The sequence below is a fragment of the Vombatus ursinus genome, unplaced genomic scaffold, assembly GCF_900497805.2.
Source record: "Vombatus ursinus unplaced genomic scaffold, bare-nosed wombat genome assembly UNPS02014812.1, whole genome shotgun sequence".
Lineage (NCBI taxonomy): Eukaryota > Metazoa > Chordata > Mammalia > Diprotodontia > Vombatidae > Vombatus > Vombatus ursinus.
In genome coordinates this window covers 15,926,908-15,947,728 of record NW_020954590.1, presented here as the reverse complement: position 1 = coordinate 15,947,728, position 20,821 = coordinate 15,926,908, and the positions used below count along the sequence as shown (strand labels likewise).

At 37.2% G+C, this 20,821-nt stretch overlaps 1 protein-coding gene across 6 annotated transcripts in view; it reads right to left on the bottom strand.

Moving 5' to 3' along the window:
* LOC114053869 (extracellular sulfatase Sulf-1) overlaps positions 1 to 20,821 on the bottom strand; it is a 287,381-nt gene that overhangs the window by 44,187 nt on the left and 222,373 nt on the right. For all 6 annotated transcript variants that reach the window (XM_027876972.1, XM_027876971.1, XM_027876969.1 and 3 more), the window contains exons 8-12: positions 6,581 to 6,731; positions 3,727 to 3,902; positions 1,868 to 1,996; positions 1,542 to 1,598; positions 555 to 684 (exon numbers count right to left, since the gene is read on the bottom strand). In XM_027876972.1, coding sequence (XP_027732773.1) covers positions 555 to 684; positions 1,542 to 1,598; positions 1,868 to 1,996; positions 3,727 to 3,902; positions 6,581 to 6,731 — 643 coding nt within the window. The remainder of the gene's footprint in view (positions 1 to 554; positions 685 to 1,541; positions 1,599 to 1,867; positions 1,997 to 3,726; positions 3,903 to 6,580; positions 6,732 to 20,821) is intronic.

The following is a 20,821-nucleotide window of genomic DNA, read 5'->3' as shown; positions in this document are numbered from 1 at the left end:
ATTTATACTATAACATCAATATTGTAAAAACAAATGATTCTGGAAGACTTAAGACCTCTGATCCACATAATGTTCAACCAAGATTCCAGAGGACTGATGATGAAGAATGTTGCCTACCTCCTGAAGGAGAGATGATGGACTAATATGCAGAATGAAAAACACATTTCTGGACTGTGGCCAATATGGGAATTTATTTTGCTTGACTATGCAATTTGTTACAAGGGTTTTAAATTTCTTTGTTTCTTTTTTTCCCCAGTGAATGGGGTGCGGGGTGGGGGGGGGAGAAGAGAGGTGAGGGGGAAAAATAAATGATTGATAATAGAAAAAATTTTAAAATGTATTTAAAAAAGAATTAAAAACATTATTCTGAGAAAGGTTGCAGAGGCTTTGCCAGATTGCCGAAGAGAAATACAAAATACAAAAAGGGTTAAAAACCCCTGAATTAGAGTTTCCTTATTTTTAAGCTTATTTTGGGGGTGGAGGAAGAGGATGAAGTCTTCATTTTCCTTACCATCAAGCACTATTGAATACAAATTTTATTTCTTTGCACTCACCTGTCCAGGCTGTTCACAGGCTGTTTGGTACCGTGCTTGCTGGCAAAGTTCTTTGACCCTCTCGTATTTGGGTAGGTGATTTGACTGTTGGGCATTCTTGCTAGGTTCTTCCTTCTTGCGCAGGAATTTGCTTTGATACGAAGGGACAAGCATTAGACAGGTGCTCTTCCCCACTTGCCATGATCCATGCCCACCCTACAACCTCACTTCTTAACAAGAGGAGGGAACTTAATTAAGAGAAAGCTCTCTGAAAGAGGGGGTACTGCCAAATTCAGCATTTGGTGAGCTGCTTGGATGAAAACTATCACTCAAGAGTCACCAAGAAACTTTCTGGGATGTCAAAGCTGCTACTAGAGTCACCCTTTTCAAACAGTAGCAGTTTTTAAAAGCTTTATCCATTCAAAGTGCTTAGTTTTAGAGGCTATAAAGCTAGCGCAGCTAATAATCATTGAATGCCTTTAGCTGTGAGAATTGATGTTATGACGAAGGGCAAAGCATGGAATCAAATGGGCAGAAATCAGTGGTTTTATAAAGAAATCTCCATTGCCTTTTGGAATTTATTCTAGTTATCAAAAGTGTAATTCAAAAAAACAAAACCTGGGAGATTGGAGATGGGGCTTTGAGTGCAACTGAAGAGGTAAACATGGATTTGGTTATATTATAAAAGCAATTTGAGGATCATGATCAGAAAGGTTGATTCATTTTTTTTTAACAAAGTGCTATAGGTAAAAAAAAAAGTTCAAATCAAAACAGGTTAAGGCCCCATATTATGAGCATTCATTGTTGAAAATTCAGATGCAGGAAGGCTGTAATGAGGGATCCAACTTGCCTTGTTGGTCAGCAGAGAAGGATTAGAAACTGTCTGACCTTGTGACTAGGAATTACAAAATCTGCAGGCTTGCTGAGTGAAAATGAAAAAAAAGCACCCAAGAGGTAGATTTGACCACTAAGAATGTTTTCCATCAGTACCCCAAAGCCAATAATTACCCTCTTTCCACTAGGAATGTATCACGCCAAATTTTGGTCTTTTTGTTTGTTCGAAACCTGAAAGCAAAACAATAATATTTACTGCTGGCATCTGGAAGCCTTTTCATATGGAGTTATATTAACAGTTTATTTAAAGAAGCACCTCTCACTTCATATGGACCATTAACTATAACTTTACAAATGTACTATTCACATACAGCTTAGAAATTCCAAGTTTGTGGTGATCTTGATGGAAAGAGCTTGTTTTGCTAGAGTTTTTCTCTGTGCCATGGTGGGTTGGCTCAAATGTACACTGAGACTGGCTGTAGGGAAGGATAATGACCCACCTGTTACCTGGTTTTTCTAGGTCCAGCAGTTTGAGGACTGACTTGCCATCCACATCAGGAGGAGTGTCGAGCCCAGCAATATCCAGGATGGTGGGAGCCAGGTCAATGTTCAGCACAATCTGAGACACTCTGCAAGGGAATAGTTAGATGAGAAAGCCATTCACCTCCCATCAAGAGGGCATGCAATTTAGGGTGCTTTTCTAGGAGCAGAGCAGTATTAGTAGTTTAAGGTTATATAGTGCTTTACATCAGAGGCATAAAACTCCCAGGTGATTGAGTCCAGAGCCTGAATAAAATGCAGTTGGGAAATATTTTACAAAATAAATAAAAATACAATACAACATAACAATGGTCATTTTTTAGTAAATAAATAATGGTAGTTTGTTGTTTTCTAAGTCACTATGCAGCCTGCAGAGATCAGTTTGCATCTGAGGTCAACACCACCACTTTACACATATTCTTTCATTTGGTCCTTACAACAGCCATGTGAAATCATGAAGGATTGACTTTTATCTATCCAGAGGCTTTTTTTTTTGACCCCATTATGACCAATGAGATGTATTTATGAAGCATTTGGCTAGGGTGAGGATTGCACTCTGTAGCTGTGGAACAGAGCAAAGCTAACTGACCCATAAAGGGATCAAAACTGGAGATCATGGCCTCATTAACACCACTGTATAATGGAGTTAGCAGCCTAGCCAAGGTCAGGCATATGGCTTTCGCAGGATGTGCACTGCCTTCCCAAAATTCTTTGAGTCAAAGGCTTTTCCTGCAGACCTAGGGTTTTCAAAACAGAGCTTCCAGATTCTGTCAAAAGGCGACTAAAGGCTTTCAAAGTTGAATATTATCTTCTACTCTATCTCTCAAACAGATTTTCTAAGATTCACTTTTAAGAAAAACCAGGGTGCTTACAATTGTTTCAGGACATACCTCTGCATTCTCAAAACACAACCATTGAAATCCACAACCCTTAAGGGATGCAGCATGACATAGTAGAATGAGCATCGGATTTGCTGTCACAAGACCTTTCTATGCCTTTATTCCCTCATCCTAACTGCATTTACTGTACGATTTGGACAAGCCACCAAACTTCCCTGGGCTTTAGTTCCCACAGCTCTTAAATTGACCAGATGGCCCATCTGAGGCCTCTTGGGTCACTTCTTCAGCTCTAGGCTGATGATTTCATGATTTGCAAAATGAGGGGACTATATTGGATTACCCTTGGTGCTTTTTTCAGCTCATTTTATAGATGGGGAGATGGGAACAGAGACACTATGGCTCACTCAAGGTTATATATCTAGTTAATGGAAAGGATAGCATTTAAGTATATACTAGATGCTTAATAAATATTTACTGACAACTTAAGGCCATGTCTTCTGTTTTCTACTCAATGATTATTTCCATTAGACTGCATTGTGTTGTTCAAATATATATATATGTGTTTGAGTGTGTGTGTGTGTGTGTGTGTGTGTGTGTATTACCCTACACTTCAAGAAACTGGGAAGAGGTTAATGTGAAATCAAACAAGTGAGAGGTTGTTGCTACTTAAAAACAGTCATGAATCCTTCTCCTAAAGAATCCTTTCCCTTCCAAATTCTTTATTTACCTACCAGACCAAGAGGTGTGAGTTCTTGTTATGCAAAGATGGACTATTAATAATGTTCTTTTTTCTCTGTCTTTGAGTTATTTTGAATGTGACGGTAAAAAAAAAACAAACCCTTTATCCCTATCTTTTAAGTTGTTTAATCTGAAGATACTGTTTCCCAATCAAAGGAAATTAAAACTGAGATTTTTATTAACCAAAGTTATTGAATTGCTTTTTGCTTGATAACTTGTGTCATAAACAGAAGAGTACATACATTGATCCTGGTTCTACACTTGGTCCACGAATAAAGAAAGGAACACGGATATCGAAGTCATATGGCATGGATTTCCCCTTGACCAATCCAAACTGCCCAATATGGTACCCATGGTCTGCAGTGTAAATGATGTAGGTGTTATCCAGTTCTCCAGTTTCCACAAGCATATTATATAGCTGAAATACATCACAGGGAAAAGAAGAAATGAAATGGAATGGTATAACATGACATCTGGAGGATTTTACTACAATTGTCCCTGCTTAACCCCTCTTTAAAAAAATTCCTTTTCAATATGAGTTTAACGATCATTAGACAATACAAGCATTTTAATATACAAAGAAGAGCACAAAAGGGAATATGTGGAACCATCAACTTCTGTCACATGTACTTTAATATTTTTCTAAAACTTATCATGTTACAGTGCAAAGATTGTTTCTAAAAGGTTGAGTAGGGGGATGGGAAAAAAAAAAAACTATGATTTCATTGGTAGAGGAACCTCCCAAAGAGGAAAAGCCCTCTATTAATGCATAAAGGCATTTGCTCTATGACTTACAGCCTTAGAGAATTGTCTAGACGTATTAAGTGACTTGTGTAGGGAAACATAATGTTTGTCAGAGGCAAGATATAAACCTAGGTCTTTCTGATTATGGCTTGCTCTCTAAAAGGCTGATGTCTTATTTTTTTTTGTTTTCAAATTATTTTTTCCCCCAATTAAATGTGAAAATGATTTTTAACCTTCTTTTTTAAAATTTTGAGTCCCAAATTCTCTCCCTTCCTTCACTCCTTTCTGAGCTGGTAAGCAATTTGATATAGGTTATATATGCACATCATTAAAAACATATTTCCATATTCATCATGTTGTGAAAGAAAACATACACCCCCCAAAAAAAACCCTATAAAAATGAAAAGGTGAAAAATAGTATGCTTCAATTTGATGCTTCAATCAGCTGTTTCCCTGGAGGTGGATAGCTTTTTCCATCATGAGTCCTTTGGTATTGTCTTGGATCATTGTATTGCTGAGAATAGCTAAGTCATTCATTCACAGTTCTTCGCACAATGTTGCTCTTACTGTGTACAATGATCTCCTGGTTCTGTTCACTTCACTTTGCATCAGTTCATGTAAGTCTTTCCAGGTTTTTCTGGAATCACTGTGTTCATCATTTCTTATAGCACAATTGTAATTCATCTTACAGCACAATTATAATTCATCACACTCTTACACCATGACTTGTTTAGCCATCTCCCAATCGATGGGCATCCCCTCAATTTCTAATTCTTTGCCACCACAAAAAGAGCTGCTACAAATATTTTAGAACATATAGAGCCCTCCCCTTTTTTTTTGATCTCTTTGGGATACAGATCTAGCAGTGGGAGTGCTGGATCAAAGGGTACAAACATTTTATAGCCCTTTAGGCACAGTTCCAAATTGCTCTCTAAAATGGTTAGATCAGTTTATAACTCCACCAGCAGTGCATTTTCCTACACCCCTTCAACATAGATTATTTTCTTTTTCTATCACAGCCAATCTGAAATGTAGGAGGTTGTACCTCAGATTTGTTTTGATTTTCATTTCTCTAATCAATTGTGATTTAGAGCATTTTTTCATATGACTATAGATAGCTTTGATTTCTCTATCTGGAAAGTCCCTGTTCATATCCTTTGACCATTTATCAATTGAAGAATGATGTATTCTTATAAATTTGACTCAGTTCTACATATATGACAAATGAGGCCCTTATCAGAGACACTTGCTGTAAAATCCACCCTCCCCCCAGCTTTCTGCTTCCCTTCTAATCTTAGTTGCATTGGTTTTGACTGTGCAAAATCTTTGTATTTAATATAATCAAAATTATCCATTTTACATCCTGTAATGCTCTCTATCTTTTGTTTGGTCATAAATTCTTCCCTTACCCAGATATCTGACAAGTAAACCATCCAATGCTCCCCTAATTTGCTTATGGTATCACCCTTTATGTCTAAATCATGTACCCATTTTGACCTTATCTTGGTATATGGTGTGAGATGTTGGTCTATACCTAAGTTTCTGCCAAGCTGTTTTCTAGTTTTCCCAGCAGATTTTGTCAAATAGTGAATTCTTGTCCCAAAAACTTGGAGCTTTGAGTTTATCAAAATCTAGATTACTATGGTGATTCTCTACTGTGTATTTTGTACCTAATTTATTCACTGATTCACTGCTCTATATCTTAGGCCAGCACCAGTTTGTTCTGATGATTACTGCTTTTTAGTACAATTTGAGATCTGCTACAACTAGGCCACCTAGGGCTGATATTTTAATAAAATGGTCTCTTAACCTTCCTTAGCTATCCATTTTATCTACTAAATCATCTACATCAGTTGAGTTCTCTGTCCTCCTGGGGAATAAAATCATCATCTAGCTGATTCAGTTGTCTTCAATTCCATTATATGCTCACGTGGGGTGGAGGAGTCAAGTAAACTAACACTTTTGAAATTTAATCATTTTTTCAAGTGCTTATATTTTCATTACACATTATTATATTTTTTTTGGTTAAGAAGAAAACTTTCTGTAACACGTCAGTTTGAAAATGAAGCAGGTAAGCAAATTATTTTATCGTTGCCCTTATGTTTACATGTTCTTCCTGTTTCTCTTCCAGTTGTGACTGGCTTGGCTTCCCTCAATTCCACCTGAACCACACACTGAAAAGTAGGGGGAATGAGAAAAAGGTGGGAGCAGGGTGAAGATGGCAAGGGTATTTAGAAATCAATGTCCTGAAATGCAAGGAAAATGTGAAAAAGCAAACAGTTTTGAGGGCAAGGGCAGGTGATGCAGGAGAGAAAATAGGAGGAAGCATCCTTTAGGATTTTGTGTGCTTACCCTTTCCACAGAGTCATCAACTGACATCAGAGTCTGAAGCCTTTTTCGCTGCAAAATATTTGTAAATTCCATGTGGATGGGCAGCATGGGTCCTGTGTACTGCATTATCCAATGCTTATCCATATTTGGTGCATAGTTGTAACTGGGAGTACTGAAAATAGCCAGGAAGGAGTCTTAGTGTATTTTTATATTTAGTCACTTATAAAAACTCAGCAATAAGGGTCATGAAATAATCTTTCATGGGAAGCAATTAAAACATCACTAACATATCATTTTTTTCCTCTCTCCAGACTATGTCTTCTTTGCTTAGAGGAATTGACAAATTGTCCTGAGAGTTACACTGGGAAGTCTACTCTAGTCCTTCTGGACTGAGGAACTCTTTCCCTTCTTGGGTCTCTTATAGCACTTAAAAAACATTCTGCTTTTCTGTGCATATCCTTTCTTTCCTACTAGACTATCAGCTCCTTGAGGATAGGAAACATGTCTTATTTATCTTTGTATCTTAATTTCCCCTGGGTCTTGCATATGGCTGGAGCTTAATTTTTTGGTGATAAAGTTGAATTTGAAATTATCATAATCTGAAACATCATTAAAATCTCTGGAATTATTTCAATTTAAAATTTTAAATAAAGATTTTTAACTGACACACTGCCATTTTAAAGTGTAAGTCTTTTAATATTCTCCATGATCTGTATAGAACTGGATAGAACCTTTCTAGCCTTATTTTATAGGTCTACATTTCATATGCTTCATATTCCAGCCAAACTGATGATTAACCATTTCCTGGTGTCACCCCACTCTCCCCTACTCCCTGTCTATATACAGGCTACCCTCTGCCTAGAATAGACTCCCTTTATATCCCTGCTGAAATGCTTCTTTTCCTTGAAGGCTTAGCTCAGAGACACCTCTTCCGTCAAGGTTTTTGTAGGGCCATCTCACAAAAGCTTCATGCATCTCTGTGTGACTTCTTTTTCACTTATCACAGAAGTTTACTTAGGCAAATATCTTAGGCCTTCCCATTAGATTATAATTTCTTTGAAAGCAAGGGCTATGTTGTTTTTATTTCTGCAGTTCCAGTACGTAGTATGATATATTGTAACAAACTTGATAAATGTCGTTGAATCGAACTTTTGTTTGGGTGTGTTGGATAAAAGCTGCATCATACGCAGTGTTGTTATTCTTGTTCAGTCATTTTAGTACTGTCCGACACTTCATGATCCCATTTGGAGTTTTCTTGACAAAGATACTGGGGGGTGGTTTGTCATTTCCTTCTCTAGCTCATTTTACAACTGAGGAAACTGAGGCATACGGGGTTAAGTGACTTGCCCAGGGTCACACAGCTAGTAAGTGTCTGAGGCCAGATTTGAACTCAGTTCTTCCTGACTCCAGGCCTAGTACTCAATCCACTGTGCCACCTAGCTGCCCATTATACACAGGAATATGACTACAATTGCCTTTATGTTCAACGTTTATAATGAAGAAGCCAATGATGTTTTCATAGCAATATGAAATCAGACCTCTTTTGATTTCTTCTTAGGGAGTTAAGTATCCCATCTTCTACAGGAAGTTTTTCCCAATCCCTCTCAATTCTAGTGCCTTTTCTCTGTTAATTGTGTCCTTTCTATTATGCATTTGCCTGTACACACATACACATACACACACACACACACGCACAGAGTTTATTTATTCGTCTCTCTCATTAGATTTTGAGCTCCTTGAGAACAAGGACTGTCTTTTGTCCTGTGTATCCTCAGTGCTTGGCACAGTGCCTGACATATAGTAGGCATTTAAATGTTTATTGATTGATTAATTGAAATATGTTATCATAAATACTTGCTGTAAGTAATGTGGACAAATTGTTATTTTTAACATATGCTTCTCTTGAAACTTACTCCATTTCTTGAATGATATATTTCTACTATACACAAAGAGACTTCATTACTCAAGTAAAAGTCATAATATCATACTGTTAACTAAAAGAGCCTGCCTAGTAATAAGGCAGCATCATGGAAAAAAGAGCAAACTTAGAACCCAACAGATCTGAGTAAAAGTTCTGCTTCTGATATATACTGGCTGCATGACCATAGACAAGTTACTTTAACTCTCAACACTCCCTAATGCTCTAGATTAGCATGGGAGAAAGGGTTCTGGATTTGATATCAGAGGCCTGGATTCAAATTTCAGCTCTGCCTTTACTATCTGCGTGACCTTGGGCAAGTCACTTAACATATATGGACCTCAGTTTCTTCATCTGTATAATGAGGACATTTGGGCTCTAAGGTTCCTTCCAACTCTAAATCTATGATCCTATGAAATGTTTGCTAAATTTCTATGTGAGCAATACCTGTGCATTTTGCACAATGTTTCTGGTAGTTATAGGCATGTCAGTCCCACATTTCCCTTCTGATTTTAAATTATGTGAAAATTGGGACTCTCCATTATTTTTCACCTAGATTGCCCAAGTGTTAGAGATACATCTAGGTGCACAATGGAAGTAAAGGGAGTCTTCTCAGGTGTCAGTATATCATTATCATTAAGCCAATACAGCTTCGCAAAGAACCCCTTGGTCAGAATGAAGATTCTGGGTGAGTAATAAGGAAAACTGTTATCTAATTGTTGCCAACCCTTAAAATATCATAGCTGGGAAAATTTTTAGGTCTTCTCTCTAAGCCCAATTGCATACAATCTAATAGTGTTATTCAAGAGATTATCACTCCAATTAATGAATCCTTCATTTTAGGTTAAACAAGTATATTCAGAAATCTCCAAATGAATTATATATGACCTCACATATAAAGTTCATCTTGTAGTGGTCAGATTCAAGTGTTATTTTCCCCTAGAGACATCTTAGCCTGAGAGACACAATTATCTCAGAGACACCTTAGCAATATGATTATAGCAATGAAGAATTTCGAAAGGAAATGGGCCATGTAAGTGTAATATTTTCATCTCTTCCTCCTTTTCTTTTTCCTGCTCCTTTCCTTCCTTCTTGACAGAAGATCTAGGGGAAAAACTTTTTGCCTACTTCTATAGCAGACCCTGCTAGCAACAGTAGAAAAGTTCATCCCTGATTCTCCACCCTACTATATTCTTATCCCATTTTTCATCAGTGAGTTAAAACTGCTCTTGAGTGTGGGATGAAACTATCAGTAGGGAAGTTCACAAACTGGTTCCAATTACAATATGGCACTTAGCACAAATAACAATATTACCAAGGTTAAATCCTATGCACCCAAAGTCCTAAACTATAGTCTACTTTACCAAGAAATTTCATGGGCACTCTGTGTTGTGGCAAAAATCACCAGTGGAAACTTTCAAACAATATCTTCCTGTATTTCTTAGGGGGAATTACAGAACACATTTTTCTTCTATTGTCCAGTGAGTAGATGACTCACATACTGAATGGTTCCAATGAACAAAGTGTGAAGGAATTTGTCCAGCTCCAAAAAGTGAACTGCTGACTTGTTTTCCACTGGCCTGATCAGGGCTACTGAATTTCAAGAATAGATGAGGCAGGAAAGGCTCTTTTAGTTAACATTGTGAAATTATAACTTTTACTTAAGCAATGAAGCCTTCTTGTACATCAAAAACCAAGATTGGGATGGGTTGTAGCACAAGGAGAAAGAGAGCTGGATTTAAAATCAGAAGACTTAGTTTCCAATTTTAGGCCTATCTCTCACTGCCTACATGACCTAGAGTAAGATACTTAACATTTCCAGCCTCAGCTATTTTACCCGTAACATGATTAGGCTGAACTAGCTGACCTCTATGGCCCCTTACTGTTCTAATTCCTATGATCCTACTATTCTCAGATTGAGCATGTAAGGGCATAAAATGTTCCTTCTCTTAGAAAGGGAGTGATTGAGCATTCTTTGGGGATGCTTTGAGATTAGAAAAATAAGACATATCTGTTTGCAAAGGTTTCCCAAACTGTTCACTGATCCATAGTTTAAAAAGGGTTGTTGCTATACCAGAATAATTTTACCATGTTTATTTATAATCAAATATTCTCTCATTTCTTTTAATGGCAAGAAACCTTAAAAATCAATTGGTTGGTTTTTTTTAAACCACAAAACCAACCTCACACAAATAAAAAATTTATAGCAGGAATGGAACTATGGACTCATATTGGGTTAATGATTTTGACATCAGCTACCTTCATGTGCGTGGCATCATTCAGCTTCATTTGGTGAAACAGGCAAGGTTAGTGTGAGATTCATGTAAAAAAATTAATTTTTTTTAGTGGCAATCAGGGTGAAGTAACTTGCCCAGGGTCACACAGCTAGTAAGAGTCTGAGGCCAGATTTGAACTCAGATCCTTCTGACTCCAGGGTCACTGTGCCAGCTAGCTGCCATGTAAGCTTCATTTTTGTAAACTGGGTACACATATTTAGCAATAAGTTGTGCTTTATTGTATTTTATATGTGGGAACTCATAAGGGTATAAGGCACATTGTCAAAATCATAGCATTTCTTTTATTTTATTTTCTTCCCCTCTATAGTGTGACCCTGTTCTCAAAGGAAGGATTCCCAGAAAAAGACCTGAAGCATAGGGTAGGAAATGCAACAAAGGAATGCAGCATTGTCCTTCTGGCAGAAGACAGGTGAATCCTGATTCCCATGGACCATCAGCTATCTTTAGGGATCTGAAATATGTTGATGAGTCACTTCAAAAAAAATTCCAAACTGTCATCCTCAATCATCGAAGATGTAGCCTTTAAGATAGTACTTTAACATGTGGCCTCCTGCCTTCTAGCTTTAAGTGATACTTGCTTTTTTACACTAAACAAAATTCTTGTTTGCAATGCCCTAAGGCACATAAATATCAGATAAACACCTGTGTTATCAGGGGCTAATGGAAAAAACACATGAAAAAAAGACATCACGTAAGTGATATTGGCCATGAAAGATCCATATGATCTGAAAGTAAAAGAAATCAGAAGTCTGTCTGTCCATTGGTCCTTCTTCCCTATCACCTAAGGATGGAGAGTTGGACTCATCTCCACTGCAACTCTGGTAGCTAACTCTGAGATAATCCCCTGTATAAGTTACATCAATTCCTTTTTATTAACATTTAATATGGTTACATTTACCACCTCTTTGTTATTACTTTTCTGAAGTGAAGAGAGGGAGCTTTTTTCTCCTTTCTTCTTTCTACCTCAAGCCATGCTTTATTTCAATTCAAAGTCTGATTAGGAATCACATAACAATGTCATCCCTCTCTAGCATTCTCCCTGAGGACTATGTACCCACTTGGGGGTAGTAAATTGCTTTATTATTGGAAAGTCAAATCTATACTGTGGTAACTAGTGGCTGCCATATAGGTAAATAGAGGCTATTTCCAAAATGTTAAGGGCATACAATTCAAATAAATCTCTGTAAGATTGGGGTAATGGTGGCAAGGTTTCTTTCTTCTCTCCTCTCTCCAGCCCTGTTTTGTAGTTTTAATATTCTTTGCTTTTTTGTCCTCAGGGACAAAGTGGTTGATCTTCCCATTCCCTATGACTTTAGGGCCTATGCTATTTTTCAAGTGGTTCATGACCAAGATGGGCCAATGTAATATGTTGCATACTTCAGCCATCCTTAAGTTGCATCCTTCAGCCTGCCCTGAGTTATAATTCTAAGAAGTTACTCAGGCATCTATGGAGTTCTAGTAATCTCTGGGAGAGGCTCTCTAGGCTCCACAATAAACTCAAACTCCCTAGTCCTTCTTGGGGAGCTTTTAGACTGACCATCATACCTGGGAGTCACCAAGGCTAGGAAAAGGTTACCTCTTTGCTGCTTCCCCTCAGTGATTACACTGGGTAACTTTAAAATCCTGAGTCTACCTTGGTCTTGATTTACAATTCTAAAAGCTTTCCATATTCTTTTTAAGGCAATTGGAGGTAAGTGACTTGCCCAGGGTCACATAGCTAGTAAGTGTCTGGGGCCAGATTTAAACTCAGGTCTTCCTGATTCCAGGGCTGGTGCTCTATCCACTGTGCCACCTAACTGGCTCTTGCTTTCCATATTCTTGAACCATCCCTAGGATTTAGAGGGTTGAGTTGATAGCTTTCCTAGAATGGTCAATTATTACTATACTGTTCTTACTTTTTTATGTTATCAGAACATGCCTAACAAAATTCCTTTGTGGGAACATATATATTCAAAAGAGCACAGATTCTAGAGTTAGAGGCTCTGGATTCAATCTGACCTCTGACACTTACTATCTGTGTGACCTTGGGCAAGTCACTCAACTTCTCTGTCAGTTATCTTATTGTAAAAAAGAGGAATTTAAGTTAGATGGCTTCTGGGATTCCTTCCAACCTGCAAGGATCATAGATTTAGAGATACATGGGACATTAGATGTCTTCTTGTCCAATGTGCTCGTTTTACAGATGAGGAAACCCAGGTCTCAAAAATATTAAGTGACTTGTCCCAGGTCACACTACTAGTAAGCAGCAGAGCTGAGATTTAAACCCAGGTCCTTTGATTCCAAATATGGTAGTCTTTCTACTGTATCACACTGTCTTCTCTAGATGTATGATCCTATGATCCTATTAAATTCATAGGCACCAGCTGCCAAAGTCCTAATCATTAAAAGCAAACAAACAAATGAACAAATAGATTATATGTACATTTCTTTCTGGGCCAAAAAAAAAATCAATTTTGATATATCAGGGTTCCATCAAGGCTCTGCCCTGGCAGCAATACAGATCACAAGCAGTCTATACCTTAGTAGAAGTCTTCGAAAGTTGTTGCTTGAAGCACAGACTTGCTTGGGGTCACCAGCTAGCAACAGAGGCTAGTTCTGAATCGTTGGTTCCTGATGTTAAGTCTAGGTTTCCATCTTGTATGCTAAGTTGCCTCTCACATGAGTCCTAAAATTCACTCTGATCTATACTGAACTTGAATATAGCTGGTTTAAGTTCCATTTGAACTCCCCACTAACTGCTATATCTGCTGTAAGTACCAAATAAAACCAGATTGTCAAAGACATTAGTGTCAAACTCAAATAAAAATGGACCACTAATCCATATGTATGGATCCCTCTGGGCTGCATAGTGACTTAGTTTCAAAATGTAATATTTGCTTGATTGTATTTTTATTTATTTTGTTAAATATTTCCCAATTACATTTTAAGCTGGTTCAGGCCACACTTGGGAGTGTTGAATTCCCACAGTGTGGTTGACACATCTGGTCAGACATTTTGGCTTTTGTCGGATTTATTGGAGATAATGTAGACAGACACACAATTGCTTTTTTACTTTTTCAAAAACCAGTAACAACAACATAAGGGTGGAATGGGGCCCAATTCTGATTTTTGGAACTCTACTGGATTTAGTTTTTAAAATCTCCCTGAAGCATATTGTTCATATGGTTTCTGTTATGGTAATAATTTCTGTTATCTCTCCAGATAAGGTATTTCTAGTAAGTATAAGGTAGCTGAACTGCACTTCTACTTTTAAAAGAAAGTATATTCTAATCATATTGATGGAATTTTCCTCAGATATTCCATTTTTCTTTTTTCTGCACTGAGTTTCTGGATTTATTGCCCAGCTCATTACATCATTGGATTATGAGCTCCTTGAGGATATGGACTGTCTTTTGCCTCTTTTTATATTCCCAGGGCTTAGCATAGCTCCTGGAGTAGCTAGGTGGTACAGTGGATAGAGCACTGGGCTTAGAATCAAGAAGACTCACCCTCATGAGTTCAAATCCAGCCTCAGACACTTATTAGCCACATGACCCTGGGTAAGTCACTTAATCCTATTTACCTCAGTTTCCTTATCTGCAAAATGAGCTGGAGAAGGAAATGATGAACCATTCCAGCATCTTTGCCAAGAAAACCCCAAATGAGATCATGAAGAGTAGGACACGACATGAAACAACAAACACAGTTCCTGGTACATAGTAGGTACTTAATACATGCTTATTGACTGATTGCTTCATCAGAGAAATGGAAAGATTACTTTAGATCCTTTAGTTTACCTTTTTACTATGTGTCAAATTTTCTTTGAGAACAGTATTTTCTTTCTAATATGTTTTGCTTTGCTGTCATGCTTTGAAGTATTTGAAAATCATAGACTCAATCATTAGAGAATCTTTGAGCTGACAGATAGCTCAGCAGCCTAGTCCAACATATAACAGAACAAGAATCAAGTGCGTGAGTTCTATATTAAAACCATACTGAGTGTTGCTAGGAATTCTGCAGTTCACTTTTTTTTTTTTACCAAAATATGAACTTTGTTGTCACTATAGTAATATTCAATGTTTTTCTAGCATTTTATATTTGGAAATTACTTTTAAACATTTGTTCAGCCTTAAGGAACAGCAACCAGTAATAGTTTCAGGATTCTGGTAATATCATCAACTTGTCTGAAAAAGCTGTGTCTCAGGTCACAGAATGAGAGAGTGATACTCACTAGTGATAAAATTGGAAAGCCCTGAGCTTGTCTCCTATGTGACACCATCGCAATTTTCACTAACGCTGAACTGATTTCACTGAAAATATTTTTTCCTTCTCCAACTAACATAGCCAAGTAGCATTCACGAAGATTTAAATATAGAGAAAAAGCATGGTGCCCAATGAGTGTAACATGTATTTTCCAATAGACTTCCTAAACTAGCTTGCAATCATTAATGAGAAGATCACAGACACACATGCATACCATTTGGTCATATTTTAATATTTACTAGTAATTGTGACTTAATTGAAGTAGTGTGGAAAGAACTCTGGGAATTTAGTCCTAGATCTCCTATTTACCTGTGTTACTTTTGGCTAGACACAACTTCTCTAAGACTCAGTTTCTTCATCTGGAGAAAGATAGGCTAGGACTAGATTATCTTTAATGCTCCTGCCACCTCTGATTCCATGATTCTAATAATTACAGGATGTATTTTTAAAAATTGTAATATTAAAATAAACAAAATAAAATATATAATCATAAAATTATATTTGATGAGGTTACCTTAATTCATATCGTTTACATGGAAAATTTCAGATTTAATTATTAACCAATAAACATTTATTTATTCTCAAAAGCATTCCCATTCTTATATTTTGGGGGAAAATGTAATGATATATCATAAGGTAGGGATAGGATATTTATTTTAGAGAATTTCCAACTGAGGAAACTCCCTCTCTTAATGCGGAATGGCATCTGCAACTGATAGTCTCAGAGAGATGTCCAGAGATCTGAGATGTTAAAGGACTTGCCCAAGGTCATATAACGACCATACTTAAGAGACAGAATTTGAACACAGATCTTCCTGGCAGGAAGCCCAGCTCTCTATTAACCATGCCCCACTACCACTACATCTAACAAATTCTTATAAAAAAGAAAACATTGCTCAGTATTAGTTCTATGGAGGAAAGGATATACATATATATATACATATTATATATATATACACATATATACATATTATATATATACATATAATATATATATATACACACATATATATATTAAAACTTTGTTCCATACCTTATATTAATTACCTGTATTTGTAGATGAACTTTCTCCAACATACTGTGCTTTTAGAACAACACCAACTTAAGATGATCCTTGCATTTTAGAGGAAATGTACTGATATTATGAAGTCTTAAGATTTTTTTTGGATTAAAGTTTGTGTATGTGTAGATAAGTGGGGGGATGGGAAAAAAAGGAAACAACTTAACTTCTTTAATAAATAAAAAGATGCAAATTAAACAATTTCTGAGGTACCACCTCATACCCATCAACTTGGTAAGAAGAACTTACTACAATTAAGACATATAAAATGTGATACTGTCTGTGTTGTGGAGAAATAGGTACACATTCTTCTTTGGCAGAATTGCAAATTTGTAGAATCTTTTTTTAGAGCAATATGGCATTACACAGTAAAATTACAAAAATAATAATACATTTTGATCTGATAATCCCACTGATGGGAATATTCCCTGGAAGTATTATCGAAAACAAAAAAGAATGATCTTTTAAAAGATTTTGATGATGGTATTATTTGTCATTGCAAAATGCTTGAAGTATCTTTTGTTAACATATTACAATGCAATTAAAATGGACAAATATGGGAAACATAAAGAAATCTGGAATAATCTTTATGAAATGATACAAAGCAAAAAAAAAAACCCCCAAAACTTGAAAAAACTACCCACTGTGATCTTAAAGAGGAAAAGCGAAAGGCAATGAATGGATAAAGAAACCTCATGGAGACTTAGGGGAATACCTAAAAATTTACTATCATATCTCATGCCTTGAGAAATCATTTATTTAAACGCAATTAGTTCCTATGCAAATTTAATTGCTTGTATTGGTATTTCATATGAAGTTTAAGATAGCTGTTTTTAAAAGGAAGGAATGGGAAAGGAAGGAAGGACAAATCAAAATGAAATTTGAGAGGAATTAATTTCTCACAGGGGAGCATATATAGAGTGGTCTGGAAATTAAATTATCTTCTGTTTTTCTTATTCTACTTAATGGCAGTTGTATTGCACATAATAAATATGTCCTCAATAAATGCTTGTTGATTTGAATTGAAGTAAACATATAAAACTCAATTATAAAGCTGGTGTCAAGGGGCAAAGTCAGAAACCCATATTAGAGTGAGGAAGGTGACTGTGGAAGTGGGAGATAATTTCCCACCAATTCAGTTGTTCCAATTCAGGATAACTGAGTCCAGGACTTAGTAAGGGCTTTATCTACATGGATGACAAGATTTCTTTAAGAACCAGCAGCAACTGACTGAGGATTTCTCCTACTGTTGAAATTCCACATTATAAAGGAAGCCATGTGCTACTGAACTCCTGCCTTATTAAACAGTGCCTCCTGTCATATGTGACTGATAATCTGTTCTAATTCTTCATCTGTAGGCATAACCTCTAGTCTCAGTTTGTAAAGCCAACAAGCTGATATTGAACTGGTTTCCTTCCTTTGTTGGGGGTAAACACTAGAGAAACTTGATATAATGGTTACATTGCAAGAAGGTCAGATGGCTATAACCCAAGGCCAGATAAAAGGGATAGAAATGGTGCTTGGCCACCAAGGAAGAAAACCTGAGGGGAAAATATTCACATTACATCTCTCCAATCTCCAAAAGGTGGAGTCAATAGCTTCTTGCTCTGTTTTCCTAGGGCTTGCCAGATATTTCTGTGAGACACTTAACTTCTTCCATCCCTTTGCCTGAATGTGCTACTTAGGTTTTTGCTACAGAAACCAGCTATTCAGTAGCTCACACACCACCATTGGCAGTTTGTCTTCAATTTGTCTCCCTCCTTTTGTGTGCTGACTGAACTCTGAACCTGAGCAGTCACTCACTGGAACAACAAACTCACTCTGACCCTCTCTAGCCCTTTCCTTTGCGGGGAGCAAGGGAAACTTCAACAACAAAGATGCCAGGGATTCTGGACTGCTGAGACAGACAGGGAGACACAGCTACCAGCCAAACATTAGCTCCTTAAAAAAGCCCAAGGCTGAGCAGCAAATGGAAGCCGGATTAAACGTTTACGTTAATTCAAATTTTTTCCACATCCTAAAGTTCCCTGTATTTACACAAACTCACAGCCCTCAGATTCTGCACCTGGTATTATAGCATAACCTGGGATTGATGCTTATTCTATCAAAGCTTCAGTATGACTGGAATGTAAGAGATGTGGGTTTTGCATTTCTCGCTCTCTTCAACTGGTCCATTTTGCTATCTCACTTTCCTCCCAGAGAGAGGAGATTGTAGTCTATAGAATACAGTAAATTAAATTATATAGCGGACTCTACTTTACAGAATCTCTAGCTGGTAGTCAGTATCCATAATGAATGAAGGTGGGAAAATCTTCTCACTGCAGTAATGTGTATATTCTGGGATTGTAAAGATGCCTTCCTTCAGGCCGTTCAATGTAAATCTGGAAGGAAGTTCAGAAGTCATCTTGTCCAGCCTTCACATTTTACACATGAAGAAACTGAGGTTCTGGGTATTAAAATAACTTGGCCAAGCATCAGAGGTGGTACTGAACAGTGGCCTCTGCCGAAAGAGTCATTGCTTTGACTACTGCACTATTCCTGATTGCTATTGGTAGATGTAAAGCTTGATAGGAGGTCTCTATGACTGTCTGTTGCTGAGTTAATTGCATCAATGTAATGACTACGACTTCCCAAGATGAATTTTGGAAGCACTGCTTAGTTAACCTCTCTCCCTATGTTCGGGCCCTTATACATTCAGGTAGTATAATATGGTAGAAGGAATGTCAGGTTTGAAGTCAGTGGTCCTGGGTTCTAATCCTTGCTCTACCACTTACTGCCTATGCCCTAGATAAGTCATTTTACCTCTCTAGGCCTTAGTCTCCTCATCTTTAAATGAAGGGTTTAGACTCAATGACTTCAGACATCACTTCTAGCTCTAAACCTATAAGACATAATTCCTGCCTTCCCTTTCCTCTTTGGATTCCAAAGAATCTTCCTAATGTACAATCTGACCATATCATCCCTGCTCAAATCACCTTTCATCAGAACCAGTGACTCCATGTGTCCTCAGATTAAAATATAAACTTCTTAACCCAACATTTAACAGTTTACAATCTGGATCCAAATTCTCCCTTCATGCACTTTATGTTATAGCCAAGCTGGACTACTGGCAGTTTGCTGCTCCATCCTTTCTTGGTGCATTCCGGCAAGCGATCGTCTGTGTTAGGGATGTATTCCCTCCTCAACTCTGCCACTTGAATTACTTTTTTCTTCAAGATCCAGGTCAGGTGCCATTTCCTCTGTGAGTCTTTCAGGTTTCTATAACTACAAGTCATCTCTTCCTGCTCAAATTTTCCTACAGCACTTTGGACCTCTGTTCTCCTCCATCACATTCTATGATGTAACATATCACTTACCATACATGTGGTATACAAAGTTTTCTTTTCCTACAATAACCGTGAAGTAGGAAATCTAAATATTATTATCACTCTTTTCCAAAGGAGGAACTGAGGTTCAGAGAAATTGTGCCCTGCCCAGGCAGATAACTAGGAAGTGTTATAGCTGGCACTTGAACTCAGGACTCAAATCCAAGCATGGGAATCTTTGTACTATGCTGTGCTGCTCCACATGCTCATTCACGCAACAAGAACCTACTAAGTATCTACTTTGGGCCAGGAACCATCCTGGGTGCTGGGAGTCCAGATAGAAAAGTGAGACATTCCCTGTCTTTATGGAATTTGAATTCTATCTATACTTTAGGGCCTCTAGTAGACTGTAAGCTCCTTATACACAATGATTGTGTTATTTGTCACTCCTGTATTTCCAATGCCCACAGCAGCACCTTGCCCATAGTAGGTACATAATAAATGTTTTTCAAATTGTGACATTCTGAATCTTAAGACAATACTTCCAAACAGTTCAGACACTAGGAATTCAGAAGTGAGATCTGGCTTAAGATTTTTTTTGTATACTTAGGAGTAAAAAGGGGAGAGAGGGACCAGAAATCCTCTTGAATTGATAAGAGATAACACATGAGCAGAGGAGATTCCATCAAGTTTGGCCAAGGTCAATATATATCATAGAATCAGAGATTTATTTTTTAACTCAAATGATTAATTGAAAACTAAATGTTACATGTCAGTATAATTAATTATGCTTAAGAACTTTATATTCAAATAACTTTCATTGCATTAAATGACAAGACAACTTCTTAGTTACTATTTCTCAGTCTCCATCTAGATCCTTTGTCTATCAATCCTCATTTACTTCTCTTACATGGTCATAATGTGTACCATCAGAGGTAAAAGGGATGTTAGGGATTATATAGCCCAGTCTCTTCATTTTAAAATTAGGGAATCTGAGACAAAGTCAATGGCTAGTTACATAGGCAATAAGTGCATCTTTCCAAGGCAGTAGTGAAAGCCCAGGTTCATAGCTAGGAGGAGATTAACATAGGTAGGAAGAAACAGGAAATGCTGAAGAGCTTTAGAATGGGGTCCTACAGCAAAATCCATAGCTAGATGTGACATAATGATTCAGCATCTGTTAGGTAATGCTTCTTTGATGTATGGTTTAATGTATGGCCTGTTTGGGTTTATAGAGTGGCTTGGAAACCCAACTAATATGTGACTTCTACACTCAAAATCATTAGTAAAAATGGTAATGGGCATATCTCACTCAATTAATTAATGATTGAGACATAACCACTATTCTTTTTGGATTCCCAAGAGTCTTCCCAATATACACTGTCTGACTATGTCATTCCCCTGCTCAAAAACCATCAGTGGCTACCTGTGTTCTATAGA